This window comes from Macrosteles quadrilineatus, unplaced genomic scaffold (genome assembly GCF_028750875.1).
Source record: "Macrosteles quadrilineatus isolate MER2022 unplaced genomic scaffold, UCM_ALF_1.0 Scaffold_1__1_contigs__length_201487025, whole genome shotgun sequence".
In the NCBI taxonomy this organism is placed as follows: Eukaryota; Metazoa; Arthropoda; class Insecta; order Hemiptera; family Cicadellidae; genus Macrosteles; species Macrosteles quadrilineatus.
Genome location: NW_026542594.1, coordinates 197,837,988 through 197,857,040, shown reverse-complemented (window position 1 = coordinate 197,857,040; position 19,053 = coordinate 197,837,988). Strand labels below are relative to the sequence as shown.

The 19,053-nt window shown below is 36.5% G+C and overlaps 1 protein-coding gene across 3 annotated transcripts in view; it reads right to left on the bottom strand.

Moving 5' to 3' along the window:
• The window catches only part of LOC128993880 (NK-tumor recognition protein-like), a 36,545-nt gene extending 19,012 nt beyond the window's left edge, over positions 1-17,533 (bottom strand). For all 3 annotated transcript variants that reach the window (XM_054417946.1, XM_054417962.1, XM_054417955.1), the window contains exons 1-3: positions 17,400-17,533; positions 8,259-8,319; positions 1,957-2,013 (exon numbers count right to left, since the gene is read on the bottom strand). In XM_054417946.1, the coding sequence (XP_054273921.1) occupies positions 1,957-2,013; positions 8,259-8,319; positions 17,400-17,419 (138 nt within the window). In that variant the 5' untranslated portion in view covers positions 17,420-17,533. The remainder of the gene's footprint in view (positions 1-1,956; positions 2,014-8,258; positions 8,320-17,399) is intronic.
• Between the last annotated feature and the right edge of the window lie 1,520 nt (positions 17,534-19,053).

Genomic DNA, 19,053 nt, shown 5'->3' with positions numbered 1-19,053 from the left:
GGCTGTGGTTCCTTAGACGCGTAATAGATGCGCTGCGTTTGCGCATCTAAGACGCAGCACACTTGTCTTATGGAGTTTCGTGTAAGCGGTTTCCAAGGCTGCGTATCTAATGCGCGCGCACCAATAGCTGCGTATTTCACCGACTTCTCTTAGAGCAGTCAAATCTGAGTTACGCTGCGTTTAGACATGTCTTGTGCAATGGATTCGGAAGTAAATGATGTCCAGATGGCAAAATTCCCCAACAACAACGAAAAATCGATTGAATTTCTCTCTTGAAATGACATATTATCGAAGTAGAGTACGTTGTTCACACAATTAAAATGTTAATAGTATTACACTTCATATCATTCGTTAGGTAGTGTTAATTTCCCCATAATGTGTAATTTTAATAATTAATTCCCTTATTAAGTTCCCTGCAATTAATTTGTCCTGACATATTTTTAATTTGTCAGTAAACCTAATGTTGACAAATATTCTTTTCAAGCCAGCACAAAACAAACTCCCAAATATAACAGCCCCCATAATTATTTTAAGAACCCCTGAACATCTTTGTAATAATCCTATCCTTATATATAATACGAGAAGGCGATTTCTACGAAACACTACTCCTCCGTTATTAATGGACGGATTTTTACAAACGATGTATCAAAATTAAGTATTTTTTGTGTAGATGCTCCCTTTCACCAATTCCTGTAATAAAAGTCCTCGGGCTTTGCGCCACATGTAATCAAAGTCCCAATGCATTTCTTATGAAGAACATGTTTAGTTTACTTACACAGACAAATAATTTCTATTAATTAGCCTACAGCTGTTCATACTAAGCACATGATACACACAAGAGCGTTCGTTTTTAGAGTGAGTTCATTTTTAGTTTCGATGACTGGAGTGGAGTGATTGATTACACTATCTATGAGTTGACTCTTTTAAGTCATCGGACATTATGACTGTTATTCGTTTTGAAATAACGCCTGTAATACTTTGCAATTGCTCGAATTCGAGCAACAGGTGCACTAGTATTAATTACTAGCAGAGTACCCGTCCTTCTTACGGGGTTGGCGTATAAGTAGGAAATGCTTATTGCATTTATACTCGTAAATAATATACCATTTCGTCAATTCGGTAAATTCCGAATAAGTAGGCCTAAATATAATAACAGTAAAAGCAAAGTTGGAGGGGTTAAATTAAAATTTATTGTTTACATTTTAAATTGACATGTTTGCTTTAATACTACAGTTAAAACTTCTGCGAAGGCCACGTACAGTTCCAAATCAAGTACTTTTTACTGCTTACGCTTCTTCGAAACTTTTGATACCAAAGTATACATTTCATTATCTAAATCATCGTATAACAGCATAGTAGCCACTAGTAATCTCTCCTGTGAACTTATGTTACGCACCAACCGCCTGTATAGTACGCAGTCTAGGAAACCAATCACGGCAGCTGCGTTTTGGGACCTGGATAAAAGCCGCAGCGCATCTATTACGCATCTAGGAAACCACAGCCTAAACTACAATTAACAATTTCTCTTTCACGCCAGTGTTATTTTTATAACTGAAGTAAAAGTTAGTTTGGTTTAAACGCTTTGTAGGAAAGCGATTTTGGATGTGTCGGAAATGGAACCCATCCCTCCTAAGCCGTGGTTTGAGACGCTAACAACACACCCAAATTAAAACTTAAGTAAAAAAAGTTGGTTTAACGTCACTGAATCTTTTAACTCCAAAAATAAATCAAACATTTGGGGGCCAAGACCTACGTCCCTCTGCTAGATCCTAAGCTCTAAAATTACACCTAAATCATAAAATTAGCTTTAGTTGGACGGGCGAAAAATGTATGTTACAAAAAGGACTCGTTTATAATATTAATTAATTATATGACAAAACATAGCATCAACGAATTACCAAATGTACCACACTATTGGTCAGATTATTGAGAGTAAACAGCAGATATGAGACTTACTTCAATACCATCAAGATATTCCACCGTTTGATTAATTGTGTTTTCAAATACATCCTCCTGAAAATAAACAATACAGAAATCAAAATAAAATGTATGTCAAATTCAATTAGTTAAACTGTATTAAACCATAATTACAGTTAAATACTATCTTAAAACTCCTTTTAGACTTTTATTTGACTTCATTGAGTTAATTGTGAATCTAATTTTACCGTGCAAAATATTACTAATAAAAACTGTACAAACAGACGTAGCCCTAAAGAGTTGTAGAACTTATGACAAAACTAATATAGGCCTAGTTTCAATACAGCCAGTGGCGTAGCCAGAATAGAATCCAAAAAAATCTACAGCAGAGCTTTGGGGGGGGGGGGAGGGGGGTCAACAGTTCCTTCAGCCATTAATTTGGTTATATTTCTTTGGTTTTATAAAATAATACATACATTATATGCTTACATTTACTAGATAAAATGTTGTAACTTCATAGGGTCCTGGGCTTCCTAACCAGCCCCCCTTCTCAGAGTCAATCTCATATAACATGGCAGTCCAGTCCAGCCAATACAGACACCCGATAATTGATTGAGATGTATAATACTCAGATGAATACAATATGTAATAATGAAACACTATTTGCTTTTATCAATAGGGAAAATATCTGATATCCCAAGGACGGTCATATTTTTGATTAATATAGGGTGACTTGCCCAGTGAATGACCGCTGCCTATCAATGACCGTTTCACTATAAATAATCTATAATAAGAGTTAAATTAATACAGTGAGTGAAAAAATAGTATAGAATACAGATATTACTCTATTCTTCATATTAAATCGTAGGTTGTTAATTATTTGTGTCTATTTTAATGATTTATCTTGGACATGTTTTGAATTTTCGTTTTTAGCTTCTGCCACTATAAGAACTCTACAGGCAAGGCATATTTCATTACCTTATTTTTGTGAAAAAAAAACTGTTGAAATGGTGATTTCTTTGGCTAGTATTTAATATTAAGAGTGTATATTAATCTAAAACTATCTGTTTTTAAACGTAAGCCAACAAATAAGTTTTTATTCGAGCGGTCATATAGTACTGGAACAGATTTCTCGGCTAGGGTTATTTACTGGGTTTAGACTCTAATTTACAATTATTTACCATCAAAATGCTCAGACATTAAGCAATATATTTATCGATATCAGGTTAAAATTATAATTCATTTTCTTTGTCCTAACCGGTGAATGGCCGGACTCTATCGAAGTCATGTACACTTATTTTTACTAGTAAACATTTGTCATTGAAATTGTTATTGATTGGTGTTTTATTCAGTCTAAAGTTACGATATACCCCGATCGAATATCCTCTCTGGCAAGTTAAGACGTTTTTCCATCAGCTAACTAGACCTGCCTAGATTTTTCTTTTACATTACATATAAAATGTGATATAGTTCTGATAATGTTTTTATACAGGGTTAGTAAAAAGTTTGGAGACCCCCTGTTATTTTTTTTAACGGCCCATACTAGAAAAACTAAACTCGGCACACCATTATGGCATGTTATGAAGTACTTTTTGGGCATAACCGCCACTTGGCGTTCATGCCCAAAATTTTGGGGGAAACTCAAAAATTTCAAATACAAAGACCCATCGAGTGACCCCTCATTTTGAAGGTCCTGGTAAAAGAAAACCAACAATGCAAACTAGAGGTCTCTATCTCAGTTCAGTAAAAAATGACAGCCAATAAACTTTGTTAACATTTTTAAACAATATAAATCCCCTTTTTTGTATATTACTGATTTTATAAGTGATTTTAAACCTTCCGAAGTCGGTCATTCACTGGCATAGGACTGGTCATTCACTGGCATGACATCGGTCATTTACTGGACTCAGGACTTTGATGTATAAAGAGGCAATTCTTACACACGTAATTGATCTTTTATGAACAATTTATGATATAGGGCAAACCCTTAAATAACAACCAAAAAGCAGGTATAATAATATATAGCATTAATATTCTCTGGAGAGCATTGTTAAGTTAACAAAAAAATTTCACCTTAACCGGTCATTCACTGGGCAAGTCACCCCACCAGATGTATATGCTACCTGAATCAATCTCTATAGGCTAATTATAATAAAAAATATCCTTCAGTATCATTTGATTCTGGCAGAACAACAAAATAAACAAAATACCCCCGCCGCAGCAAACCTGCCGTCTAAGCGAATTTCCATTTGGCTGAATTGATTTTCAATTGATCTATTTAAATAACATTAGGTTTAACGAGTACCTAGGTTTGCTGCTACAAGGAAACTAATAAAGTGTGTTTTTAGTAAAATATTGATAGCTTACTATAAAATAAATAAATTTGCCAAAGTTTGATCAAAATATATCAATAAACAAGCAAACTACAACATTTGACAATATTCTCCATAAGAATAACATGGGAATTTTAAATTTACCATTTTTTTAGTTTTCTACGTAACCAATAACCGTACAAAAACACTTTGATATACTGAATTGTTTGTTTTTTTAAGCTCTTTAAGAAGGTTTAGAGAAAAATTGGGAAATTTTGTGTTTTGAGGGTCAAAAGTGAGAAAAACCAATTTTTACCCCATAAAACCCCCCATAAAACCCTGTTCCCATGGTCCGATCATGCTGGATCACGAACTCATTCAAGTTTATCCCGCCTTACACCTTCAAACCAAATTTCATCAAAATCGGATAAAAATTACTCAAGTTATCGTGTTCACGGACACATATATCTTACTAATATTATAAATCTGAAAGTTTGTGAGTTTGTGTGTATGTTTGTGTGTGTGTTTGTGTGTGTGTGTGTTGCTCAATCACGCATAAACTACTGGACGGATTGGGCTGAAATTTGGCATGATGATAGCTCACATTCCCGATTAACATTAAAGCATATTCTTATCTCAAAAACCCTTTCGGGCTCCGCCCCAGTGGCCCTGTAGTTCCCCATGTTAATCTTATGATTTTTCATATTTAAAAGTAATTAACGAATCTTAACAGCTGTTTCAATTAAACAAGTTGGTTCTGTTCTATGATGTTCAATAGCATAAAAGTTACAAGGATTACCAACAGGGTGCAGCACTATTATTTTTTTTTTAATTTATGACAACAGCTAATTTTCAACCAAAAGGTGAGTGAGCGTAGCGAACGAACTTCAACCTGGAGGCGAGTTAGCGTAGCGAACTAGCTAACCTGAAGGCAAGTGAGCGCAGCGAGCGAGCTCCAACCTAAAGGTGAGTGAGCGTAGCAAACGAACTTCAACCAGGACGTGATTGAGCCATGCGAACGAGCTCACTTATGAAGTAAAACGGGGCAAAGCCCGCGGGTACAGCTATATATATATAAATCTATATATATATAAATCTATATATATATATACATATATAAAAATTTGAACGAATGGTGTTTTTGGCCTCTGGGGACATCAAAATGAAAAAGTAAATCGGTCCCGGGCCTAAGTCTTACCATGAGACCTACGGTAATAGCTACTTCCCTATAGGGAAATTCGCTAAAAAGGCACAGAGTGAGAGACAGTGGCGTAGCCAAGGGGGAGGTTTTGGGGGGTCATAACTCCCCCTCTTGACAAAAAGATTTTGCTCATAAAACCCATAAAAACTCCTGATACTGTATAAATGGACATTATTGTGATGATTAATTTGCTTTTCACAACTAAAAGACAATTACAGTAGTATTGATTGCACAATCATAATAAGTTGTCATTAACTCTTGGTTCAGTAATAAAAACTGTAACATTTAAAATCAAGCTAACTCAAAGTTTTACTCAAACCAGAACATTTCCAAAGACTGTACTGTACAGAAATGAATCGTGTAAAGAACAGAAAAATATATAGTTTAGTAACCTAGTCCTAGGCTTACTGCTAGTCATAGGCTTCTGCTACGTGCTGTTTTAGGACAGAAAAAGTAATTGTGATCTGTGACATAGCGCACAGCAAACAGACAGATGTGTAAGGAGCAGACAACTGACTGTCAGTGCAAAGCATACTAGCTAAATTGACCTTGAAGCTATCAGCCGATTCTTTGTTTTGTTATGCTTCCATTTTATTTTTGTCAAATAAACTTTGATGTTTCAAAAACAATAATGTGAGAACCTGGTAAAAAACTAGGTACCTAGTTAAATTAAATATACAATGCATTTCAAAACATTAGACTAAAGAAACACAATTTATAAAATGTTCTTGGTATTGGATAATGAGGTTATGTAACATAATTTTAGAAGTATTTATATTGACCACTCTGGTTAATCGAGGTTCTTAATAGACAATAATAGACAACGTACCTACTGAAAAAAAACTTGACCTCACTGCTATTTAGCTTATCTATAATATTAAAACGAAACAGTGTTTTTTTAATTTCACGATTCTGAATCAACCACTCGACGGATTTTCATGATTTTTGTGTTGAAAGAAAGATAATTTTGAGAACTAGGGAATGTCGAAGTCATAATTTTAGTTTAGGGTCCCAGTTTTTTAGAAATTAAGTTTTAATTTTTTTAAAGTCTAGCAGCCGACGCTAACATTCTAAACTAGCTTTTGGCATAAAATAATTTGCTTAACATAACAGCTGTAAACATTCAGCTTTTGTGTCACAAATTCAGCATTTGGATAATAATGGCATACATAGGGTTGACTTATTAATACTATATGTAATGCTATACTCATTGATCCGTTCATTTAATCGGTAAGAGGATGAAAGATTATTTAAATAAGCATGGTAAAATGCTGGATGTTCTAATTTATTTTTAGGGTAGTCTTAAAAATTTAAGTTTGTTTTAGTGCAATATATTTTGTTTTAACTAACAGCTGTTTGAATAAAAAAATATTCTATAGAACTATCAGGTTAGTTTATTATTCTGTGATTTTGCCATTGATTATAGGAAATAAATAGGATTCTATAACCACTGATGTATACAAATTGAGGCTCTGCCCCGGAGTCTTCAGAGAAAAGTTTATGCAAATTATTTTTCTGTTCAACCTTTTGAGGAGAGAATAGGAAGATAACAATGTGTACATGTTTTAATTATTCTTGACAGCTTTTTTTTACAATAAATGTTTAACCGCTTAAACTCTGCTTGAATTAGAAATGGAAATATTGACATAACTTCAGTTTTAGTTGACTACTTAATTCCCGTACGTAGGACGGGCCAACAGCTCGTTATGTTTAGTTCTCAAGTGGAACTGCGCAAATGAGGAATTAAAAAATCAAATACTAAAGGGTATACATAGCAAATCAACTACTGTGCTTACATTGTTATATCACATCTTACACTTGTTTTTTTATGGCCATTAGTTATTTTTCAAATGGCCCTAAACAAACCTTATTATTTCTGTTCTAAGGTTACGGCTGTGGCCCTCAAACCCCCCCCCCCCCTTCTCCAGATCAGCCATGTGAAACCCTCCCCTTGACATAATCCTGGCTACGCTACTGGTGAGAGATGACTGTATTATTTTGTTGTTTTGTTCTTATGTATTGTATTTGTCTTTTATGCATGTTTATATTTTATGTAATGATGAATTTGACACCATTCTTGTATATACAATATATACTAATAAATAAAGATGTTTTGAATTGAATTGAGTTTAATTTTTTTAGTTTGGAAAGTAGCATTATCGGACTTTGGCAACGGGGTTTTATACGGGAGTTTTATGAGATTAGTTTTTCCCATTTTTGACCTTCAAGCATACAATTTCACAATTTCTTTCCAAACCATGTTGCAGATTAAAAAAAAATTATATAGGTATATTAAAGCGTAGTTGTACACTTGATAGTTATGGAGACATGTTTAAGCATAAATAAACTGTATAGCATCAGTGTACTTGTTTGTGTATATTGTGTTCATTAAATTTCTCGAATTTATTTATTTCACACCAAGCTATTAACATTTCATAAATAACCACTCTGTATTAACTTCCCTGTAGCAGCAAACCATAGTACTTGTTAGCCTGAAGTTAATTAAATAGAGAAAATGACTTTTTAGGAAATGTTTGAGTAAAAATGCAATAGGGTAAATGTAAATTTATTTAGTCTCTAGAGCTTTGCTGGGATAGGGTTATGTTAAAAATAAATGTTTGCCATAGCTGTGGAGTTTCGAGTTAGTAGCATGTTTGATGCCCCCCAGAAATTTACCTTATTCCAGGGTGTTGATACCCTGGAATGTCCACACTATATTTCAAGGAAATTTATCAAAAAGGATGATTATTTTACTAAACAACATGTTTTATATAACACACACATATGCACACCCACAATAGGTATATAATGTAGCATATAAAATTTACCTCATCTAGAATATTAAGATTAAATTCATCTTCATTTTCCTCTTCATCAGCAAGTTTTTCCCTGAAACAAATAAAAATACTTTTTTGTATACACACAAATTTGTTCTAAGATACAAATATTTTGGTCACAATCTAAACTTGATTTATATTCATGATAGTTTTAAAATAACAAAGCTTTCTTTTTCCAGTTTTCTACCAAATTCCTATTCTAGAACTCCTTTTTATCAAACCAGGGGTTAAATCATATTTCATAGTAGACCTAGGTATTAAGAGAGGGGAAAAACTTAATATATCCAATACTATTGATGCTAAACGATAAAATTACAATTATTAGGAACAGAGTTTACGGATAAATAGCCAACTGACCTTATAACTTCTTGAAAACATTGCATATAATACATATAAAACAATAAAATTAATTTTTTACAACATAACACTTGACTTAACTTAGGAACAACTAAATATGGATAAGGATAAATTAAATACAAATTTTTCAAAAAAGTATTTTTGTTACCTTCTAGCTTTGACTATTGCTACAACATTCAACTTCAACATACAACTTCAGTATCTAATAGTCAATGCTTTTAGTAAGAATATAGCTAGGAATATCCCATAAAAGTTTTCTTTGCTTTGACTATAAACTAGGTGTACAATACATTTTTGTATGTTACAATATTGAGTGGCAGAAACATACTAATTCAATACTTTCGAAAACTTTCTGTCGTTCGCTTTCTGTCTGTAGCTCGCTCTGAGCAAGACAGGGATTGTCATCCTTAGGAAGAAACTGATTGAAACCATCTTTCCGCTACGAGTGGGGAAAGTAGTTGTCCAAACCAGTAGCTTGGTGTCATGGTGGAGGATTGGAACTGCAAGAACACGATCCTGAGTGCTGGAGCGTGGCCTAGAGGTGTGCTGGTCAGCAAATTCTTATTCCCAAGAAGAAAGTCTGGTGAAGATCACCCTTCCTAACAAAGTGAGGAGCATTTTTTAGGAGGAGCCTCAAGAACAGAAGCAGCAAGGTAGGCCTAGGCCAAGGTCCTGCTCATCACCAACCTCCTGTACATAATTTCAGTGTTTCTTATTTAAATATACAATGCCTTTGGACCAAATGGGATCTGTAGTTGTTTTGTTAATTAATGAATTAAAAAGCCCAGACATTATCTGTGTCAGTGAACACTGGTTGACACACCCGAAATCTCTAACAAACATAACTTTGGGTGATAACGTCTTGGTATCAGCCTATTGTAAAACTGTTAAGAATGGTGGAGTAGCCATCTTTGTAAATAGTAAATTTAAGTGTACAAATAAGTCTTTGGCGATAAAGGACGGGTGGCGGATATATCCGCTTATGGTTTTTGATGTTCCGGACGGGAATCGGATATATCCGCCTTCTCTTCAGGCAGACTGGCAGGTGCTTGAGAAGTAACCAGATGTTTCGTGGTACCAAGGCGCCACTTTCCTGCTCTCTCCATGGCTGCGCTCTCTCTCCCGCACTCCCCCCTCTCTCCTGCGTCACCCACTCACCCGCGCACCACCCACCTCTCCTACACTCCCCCTTCGACGATCCGTGCTCAAAACTACATTGTCTTTATTTATTGTTTAAATATTGTCCTTTATTTATTGCCTAAAGTTGTCATGGTCATATCTTCAAAGACGGGTGGCAGATATATCCGCATAATTAAAAACGAGTAAAAAATTATTTTGACAGTATGAAGTGTTCTATGTGTTTATTTTATGTATACTTGTAAAACAAAACACAAATAAGGAAAATTCATTTTTATTTTTTCCTATAATTTTTTCCCGTTCTATGTTACGATTTCGCCCGTCCGGGAAAGGTTAAAACAGCTTGACGTGTGTCTGGATTTTGTTTCCAAAGTGCACAAGCGTATTATCATTGGAGGGGGCTTAAATGTACATCTGAACCCCGGATCATCCGAAGAATTCAAACTGATTAATCTGCTGAGGTCATATGGCTTCTACCTGACAAATTTCCAACCCACGAGGGGGATTGCCTGTCACGACAGTACCGCTATAAACATCGACCCTGAGGACTGTGTGACTTCTGTGGAGGACCTGGTGGTGGCAGATCACTGTGCTGTGATGTTGCAAATTACTTCTACTCCTGTAAGTACATCACCTCAACCTATTTGGCATGACAAATACACATTTGCATACAGAGTAATTAACGATGATTCTCAGCTGCTCTTTTTAAATAGTTTAAGAAATATTTCCTGGGATCCAATAATGACAATATATAATGCAGATGATCTCTTTGATAATTTATTTGATAAGTTTTGCAGTGAATTTGAAAATTGCTTTCCTCTGAAAACCTGTCGGAAAAACTCAGGTCATCCCAATGTGAACAATAGCTCTAAAGTAAAGGCTCGGTTCGGCCCTACCTGCACTTAGGGACTGGTACTTCCCTCAACTTTATAAGCTCAGGGAGTTTGTAATCATCTTACATGATAGAGTAAAGCATTCCACTATGCCCGATCAAAGGCAGGTAAACTATAATGAGTATTTGCATATTAACCCTTTCCGCTCAAGCGGCGGGGGAGCCCCGCCGTGCGTCATGGCCGCACGAACTCTAATGTCGGGCCAGGCCCGCCGTCGCTATGACAACGTACTGTACTTTTATTTGGACATACGTAGTTATTTATTTCGCCGCTAGGGTTGATGTTTGACATCTGCTGCCATCTGGGGAATTTTTTCAGAACCGTTTGAACAAATATTCAATGCTCAATATTAAATCTTAGAGCTTATGTCAGTCGTCTTCACTCGTTAACTGAACTGCTGTCTGTAGCGGCAGCTGACTGACTGCACGGCAGCTGTTTACTAAATGTTGCTTGGTTTGTTTACTGCCGTATGTAGTTGGAGTGTTATTATCGAATTGCGTGCTTTACTTTTACTTTTTATTATTGTTTACATACAATCAGATATTTTCAGTTAGTTGTTTATTTTCGTGTTTGACTGAACTGTTATGATTTGAGTTAGTTAGTTCTTGTTACGTAAGCCCATAAAATGGATGAAGACGGCGATGATTCGTTGCTAAATCGCAAAATTGCTGATGGAACAAGTAATATAAGTGATTCTGATATAGCTGGTTTGTTATTTGAAGACGATTTATTATCAAATAGCAGTTCAGATCCAACCGATCCAGAATTAGACGACGACGAAAATAGTGATGAAGATGGTGATAATAATAGTGATCCCGATTTGCCGATTGAACATATTGATCCATTTTATCTTCAAGATGATGTTAACTTTGGGACATTAGATGACATACCTGGAATACATAATGTAAGTACCGATTTGCCTGTTGAACATAGGCCTATTGATGATCAATTTTTTCAACAAGATGATGTAAACTTTGGGACATTAGATGAAATACCGGGAATACATAATGTAAGTATCGGTGGGCCTACCGAATTACCTGTAATTACTGAACCAAGCTGTTCCAATATTTTGAGTCAATCAAAAAGACTAAAACTTGACAGACCGAGACCTAGCTCTATCCCAGTTTGTACTGAATCAGGACCTTCTTCACAATCAACCAAACTTACAACAGGTAGACATTTGCGTGGATCGAGAAAAACTAAAGTCTCAAAAACCAAAAAGAAGTCTAGTCTTAGCACACAGGGTAAAAAGGCTCGGCCTAGGCCTATCCAAACCAAGAACAAGCCTAATGAAGATCATAACTATAGGACTTACACAAATACTGACCAAGATTTCCCCCACTTCCCTTACACTTTGGAATCTGGCTACAAACCCCCAATAGGCTACAAACCTAATAGCCCATTACAGTTTTTTTCAATTGTTTATGACAGATGAACTTTTAGAAACTATTGTTACTGAGACAAATAAACATGCTAAGGTTGTCATTTCTAATAAGAGGCCTTTGCAAAAAAATTCAATCTGGCACTCGTGGACGGATGTAACGTTAGAGGAGATACGAGCATTCATCGGAGTGGTTCTAAACATGGGACTCAATACTAAACCCTTGCTGCAAGACTACTTTGCACAAGATTGGCTTTATAATCAGCCATTCTTTAGCCGTGTATTTTCAAGAACAAGATTTTTTCAAATATTTTGGACTTTACACTGTTCGAGTACTGGTGGTACCCAACCAGCCCGATCACGAGGGGACAAGCTAAAAAATATAATTGCTTACCTTCAGACTAAGTTTACAGAATACTTTGTCCCTCCATATGAGCTTTCTATGGATGAAAGTACAATTTCGTTCAAAGGAAAAGTGTACTTCAAACAATACAACCCCAAAAAACCAATTAAATGGGGTCTAAAGGTTTTTGTTGTATCTGATGCCAGGTCAGGATACATTTTCACGTTTGAGCCATACTATGGCTCAGCTACATCGCAGATATTACCTTACCCTGACCTGCAATTCACTACCAGAATTGTTTTGCTGTTGGCACTAAGAGTGAGGCAAGTATGTGGGCCAGATTGCGGTTTCCACATATATACTGACCGATTGTATACAAGTTTGTCATTAGCTCAAGAGTTGCTAAAGATGAAAATGCATCTCACTGGTACAGTTAATTCAAATCGTCAAGGTAATCCCAGTAATGTAAATAAGAAAAGGCTAAAGGGTCTTTTGAAGAAACATGAGACAGCAGCCTACCGTCACAAAGACAATGTCTTGGTGTTGGTGTGGCGGGACCAGAGACACGTAATTATGATGAGTTCGTATCATAACTCGGATATGCAATTAGTAAAAAGAAGAGAGAAGGGAAGAAAAGAAGATGAAATTGTGTCCAAACCAGTTGTTGTATGCGATTACAACGAGAGAATGGGAGGAGTCGACACTGCCGACCATTACATTTCGTCCTACATGTTTGTTCGGAAATCTAAAGTGTGGTGGAGAAAACTGGTTCTGGCTTATGGAAGTATGTGTCGTCAACAGCCTCCTGCTATACAACATGGACTTACAGAATAAGGGGAAAACTCCCATTGATTTGAAGAGATTTAGGGAAATGCTGATTACTGAACTTGTTTCTGGTGTACGTAACAAATCTTATTCACAGCGAGGTCGTCCTTCTTCAGCTGACCAAGAAGATAGGCTAGATAAAAAACCTCATTTTATTTATGCCAATGAAAAAAGCAACAGCAAGGACTGTGCTGTTTGCAGCAACAGGAAAGCTGGACAGAGAAGAGAAACAGTGTATTTCTGTGCTACATGTGCAAGAAAACCAGGCCTTCACCCAGGGCAGTGCTTTGAACGCTACCATACCCTGAAAAACTATAAGATGTAATGAGGTATGTCTAGTTCTTTGACAAAAACACTGTTTAAATTCTTATATAACTTGTGTTTATTTTATGTTATTATTATTTTAGGCCTATTCTTGCTTGTGATTGAAGCGGAGTAGCGTACAAGCGAGATAAAATATTTAGGCCTAGTTCTTGTTTTATTTATGTTTTTCAGCTAATACAGTTTTGAAGAAAAAATACTTTTTCTCTTTACATCATAAATATTTGGTTTCTAAGCAACAGCAAAATTAATATTGCCTAAAAAGATATTAGTCGCTACAAAAACTGATATTTTCACCAAAAACTTTTTTTTAGCAAAAATTCATATTTTTCAATATATTTTTTTTTCGCATAAAATTGTGTCTTTTAGCTATGTAAATCACTTCAATATATATATAAGGACATACACAATGTAAATAAAACATTTTTATACTCTTATTTCTATAAAAAAATTGTAAAAAATCTTGTTATTCCAATTTTTTTATTTTCTCCAAAAAAAATTTTTTTTTTATGAGTAATGTATAATAAATTTTTTAAATATATATACTGGTTTCTATATCCTAAATATGATCTTTGGTTCATACAGAATTAGGAAAAAAATTACCAGCATTCTACAAATAAAGACAGTATTTGTTTTTTTGGCAAATAAATGAAGTGTGCAAATTTGGCTAAAATTAAATGGAGCTGGTGAGTAAATGGGCCTCCCGTTAATCTGAGTGGAAAGGGTTAAGAGGTGTTACAGACGCATGGTCAAGAATGCCAAGAAGGCAGCAAACGAAAAGTTCATAAGGGAGTCGCCCAGCCAGTGCAAAGCAGCCTGGAGCAATGCCAACAAACTTTGTAGGAAACCTGTGGATTTTGCATGTGTGAGTAGCCCTGATGAAATTAACGACTACTTTGTGAGTGTGGTTGGTAATGCGAGTGAGCTAACTCCTGCAGATGGCCATCTTTCATTAGGTCTAAATCCCAATGTGACAATAAAAACCCGCTTGACAAGGTGGAAAAACGTTACTCCTGCTGAGGTAATATCACTTGTTGCTAACTTTCACTCCAAAGCAAGCAAATATGTATTTGATATCAGTGTAAACTTAATCAAAAATATGATTAAGGATTTTGTAGGTCCGCTGACTCATGTGATAAATTCTTGTCTTGATCAGGGTTGTTTTCCGGATAGGCTGAAGGTTGCCAGGGTTGTCCCTGTGTATAAAAAAGGAGACCGTGAACAGGCCAGCAGCTACCGCCCGATTGCAATTGTTCCTGCTATATCCAAAATTATCGAGAAAATAATGTATGATGACCAACTTGTTTAACATATTAATGAAAGTAGTTTGTTCTCAGATTCCCAACACGGCTTCAGGAAGGGCCGCTCCACTACCACTGCAGTGTTGCGACTGGTTGAAAAGATTACAAACTTTGAACTTTGAATTACAGCCTTTGAACATGAAAAACCCTTAGGCCTAGTTCTACTAGATCTGAACAAAGCGTTTGATGTAGTGTCACACGAAGTTCTTCAGGCGAAAATTGAAGCCTACGGAGTGGAAGGTACTGTGCTTGCTACATTTTCTTCTTACTTTAGTAATCAAAGACAGGTGGTTGCGATTGATGGAGCTCTTTTGGGAGAGCGCAGGGTGGAACACGGTGTCCCACAGGACTCGCTACTTGGACGTCTCCTGTTCCTGCTAATGGTGAAGAAATTTAGGTGTGGTGACGAGGCTCTCATGTATACGGACGATACTAACCTTGTATTCGGTGGAAGCTCGGTGACGGAAATTGAGGGAAAGATGGCCTTGGAGCTGACCTCCGTCGAGAAATGGTTTAAGACCAATAGACTTCAGCTAAATGTCAACAAGACCCAAACACTCATCTGCACCTTGGGTAGCAGATTGAACCTTGCGGTTGTCTGAATTCCGACCGCAAACATCGTACCTCAAGTAAAGCTTCTTGGATTTTTGATTGATAGACAGCTTAAACGGCAGAGCCATACGGAAGAGATGTCTAAAAAGCTCTCAAGGGTAGTATCTCTACTTTGCAAATTGAAGAACAGCCTGACTGAATCGTATCTCTTGACCATCTACTACGGCCTTTTCTACAGCAATTTGAGTTACAGCATACTTCTCTGGGGCCACTCCCCAAGCTGTGAGGCAGTGCTGAGGTTACAGAAGGCGGCCATCCGAGTCATCACATCTAGTGACTGGCGTGAAAACAGCAAACCCATCTTCAGGAGATTAGGCGTGCCTACAGTCCACTCGATGTATATCTTATCCTCATTAGTACATGACAAGAAGAACTTTTAAGCGAGTTCACAACCAGAGGAGATGTCCACTACCATGCTACACATAGCTCTATCAAGTTAGATATACCGAGAACACGCCTAACAAGCACACAACACCGTTTCCCCGCATGGCGTTGAAGCTGTTTAACAAGTTTTAGAAAACAATGAAAGACCAGCTTACTCAGTCGGCCTATTTCTCCATCAAGGATTTCCTTGAGGACAATCTAGTGAGTAACTGACTCAAACCCCTACTCCACCCGCCAAGTTTGTAAATAATATTATTTTGAAATATGACAAGAACATTTGGTTTAAAATTAAGAAAAACTAACACAGTTAATCCAGTAAACCTGGTCAAAAACAAAGAGATGGTATTAAGGTGTAAGTTGAACTGGGGGGACAAGATCTTCCGTACGGCGGACAAGGCTGCTAGGAGTGTTGCTGCTCTTAGTATGCTTATGGCCAATGTCGGTGGTCCTCGGTCCAGCAGTAGAAGACTCAAGATGTCTGCAGTCCAGTCTGTGCTTCTCTACAGCTCTGAGGTGTTAGAAGACACGCTTAACAAGGAAACGTACAGGTTGAGGCTTGCTTGAGTACATTGTCAGGCGGCACGCAAGGTCGCTTCCGCATAACCTACGGTGTCCGAACCGTCCGTTTTGGTGATTGCTGCAGTTATCCCTGTCAAACTCTTGGCAGCGGAGAGAAAGGCAATCTACCAGAGACGAGTCTACTTTGGGAAGGACGCTGCAAGAACGGAAGAGCGTTCCCGCACTTTTCAGATGTGGCAAGAAAGCTGGGAAAGGGAGACAAGAGGACGTTGGACTGCCAGACTCATCAGACAGGTCCAACCGTGGTTGGAATGGCAGCATAAATTAGTGAGGTTCACCAGTATCTCACACAGTTCTTGTCAGGTCACGGACTATTTTCAGTTGTACCTGCACTGAATCCACTTTCAGTTACAGGACGCGTATCCTTTGCATTGAATGTATTTAACTTAAGTTAGTGAGAATAAAATCTGGCAAATGGAAATAGGTTCACTTAGACTTCACGTTTGCTGCAATGGTACCTACTATACAGCAGCCTAGCCTATTAGTGGTACCTAACTTAGGCAACATCCTACATTGATCTTAAGTTACTTAACTTATTAAGTTAGGTCCAAAAAGTAAGTATGTCTACTATCCTAAGTTACATAATTAAGTTAGGTGGTCCTTCACTTTCTTAACAGTAGGCCTAGGCCTATTTCATAAAATAGGTATTCAAGGCATGTTTCTTAGGCTATTAACTTAAGAATATTGAAATTGTATCCTCTCACCCCTAGCCTGCATGCAAAATTCACACCCCCTTCCTACATTACCAGGGTTGGCTCATGAATAGGCTACAGTATGTACTGTTCGATGAAGAGAATTCTAAAGGTAAATTTGCTATTAGGAATGAGATACTAAGTTAATGGCCCTTTCATTTTCTAACTTAAACGATTGACTATTGGATGCCATCTTGATTATTATAGGCCAAGCTCTCTGTATTTAAGTAGCCTAATTTCGTACTAAACTAACTCGTATATGTAGATGTGGAACGTAACTTACAATTTAGTTTGTTGAGACACTTACCTCATTTCGGCGGCAGTCATTAGAAATACTTCAGTATTTTAACAAAAAAATACTGAAGTACGTCTAATAAAGATTATTGGGTCTCGATCAGCAACAGCAAACTTAAACTTAAGAAAATGAAAATAATGAATGCAATGAGGACGAGGACATGAGGAGAATGAATGATGAAATTGAAATGGCGATTGGCGAAGTCCAGTGTTTCCTTTCCACTTTCCACACGACCAAAAAATAATCCCGCTTACTGGGTCGAGAAATCCCGTTTCATCCCGCTTTTAAATTGTGAAAAATCCCGTTTTATCCCGAATGATTTTTTTTACAATACCTAGTATTATACTTGACGTATCATGTTTATAAAGTTGTTTAAACATCACTATTGTATTTTACTACACAGTATTTAATCAATTTGAGCTAGTTTTCTCTAAAACTAAGTAATCCCGTTTTATCCCGCTTTCCGTTTTAATCCCGCTCAAGGTCTAAAAATCCCGTTTTCGGGATAATAATCCCGCGAATGGAAAGAAACACTGTAGAGTGCCGACTGCTGAATTTTTATTTCAGGATTAGTGTTGCCTACAGTATTATTTAGAGGCTTCTGATTGGCTGAGGGAACATCATTACCGCAACGATACGGAAGATGCCAACGGCCTCGGTGGTGTAGTGAATAGAGGGCAGGGCTGATGATCCGAAAGACCCGGGTTCGAATCCCACCCGCAGCACTATTTTTTTGTATTGGATTTTTTCATTATCGACAAGTTTGCTTGGTTTGGTTAGGTATGACGGTTTAATTTTACAATTATAACATTGTGAAATTTAATTTGACCCATTTATAGTTTTATTTTATGAACCGAAATATTTTTTCGGTTAAACCTTCATTTGATTTTTCATTGTTAGCAAGTCTGGTTAGTTTGGTTAGGTTATGTTAGTTTAATTTTATAATAAAAAAAATTATAAAATAGGATTTGAGGCATTTATAATTTTATTTTATGAACAGAACTATTTTTTCGATTAATAAACCTTCATTAGATTTTTTCATTGTCAGCACGTTTGGTTGGTTTGGTTAGGTTATGACGGTTTAATTTCATAATAAAAAAATATAAAATAGAATTTGAGGCATTTCTAATATATTCTATGAACGAAAATAATTTTTCAATTACTAAACCTTCGTTATAGCATTGAGTATCAATGGTTATAGTCAATCAGAAGCCTCTAAATGACACTGTTGGCAAAATTAATCCTGAAAAAAAATTGTGCGTCCTGTCCGTCAGTCAAGTAAAGTACGAGATGGGAGGGAGTCGGAGTAGATTCAGTTCAGGTCACTTCACTTCACTTCAGGCTATCAGGCGTAGGCGTTCAGTTCAGTTAGATTAGATTTCTGATTTCATAGAAAATTAATATGAAACTCTAATAAGTTAAATTGGCTCATCGGAAGAAAATCAAAACTTAGTCTAGAAAATAAATTATTGCTGTATAAAACAATATTGAAACCAATATGGACATACGGAGGCTCTGTTTAATGAATTGGCGACCATACATAGTAGGTATTTTAAGCTAAGTCAAGTATGAATGGAGATGAGTGTAGGATGAGTGGCGCGATCTTGTTAGTGATAGTGATGGTGTTAAACTAAGGCCGACCGACATTCCTTAGACCATAGATAAA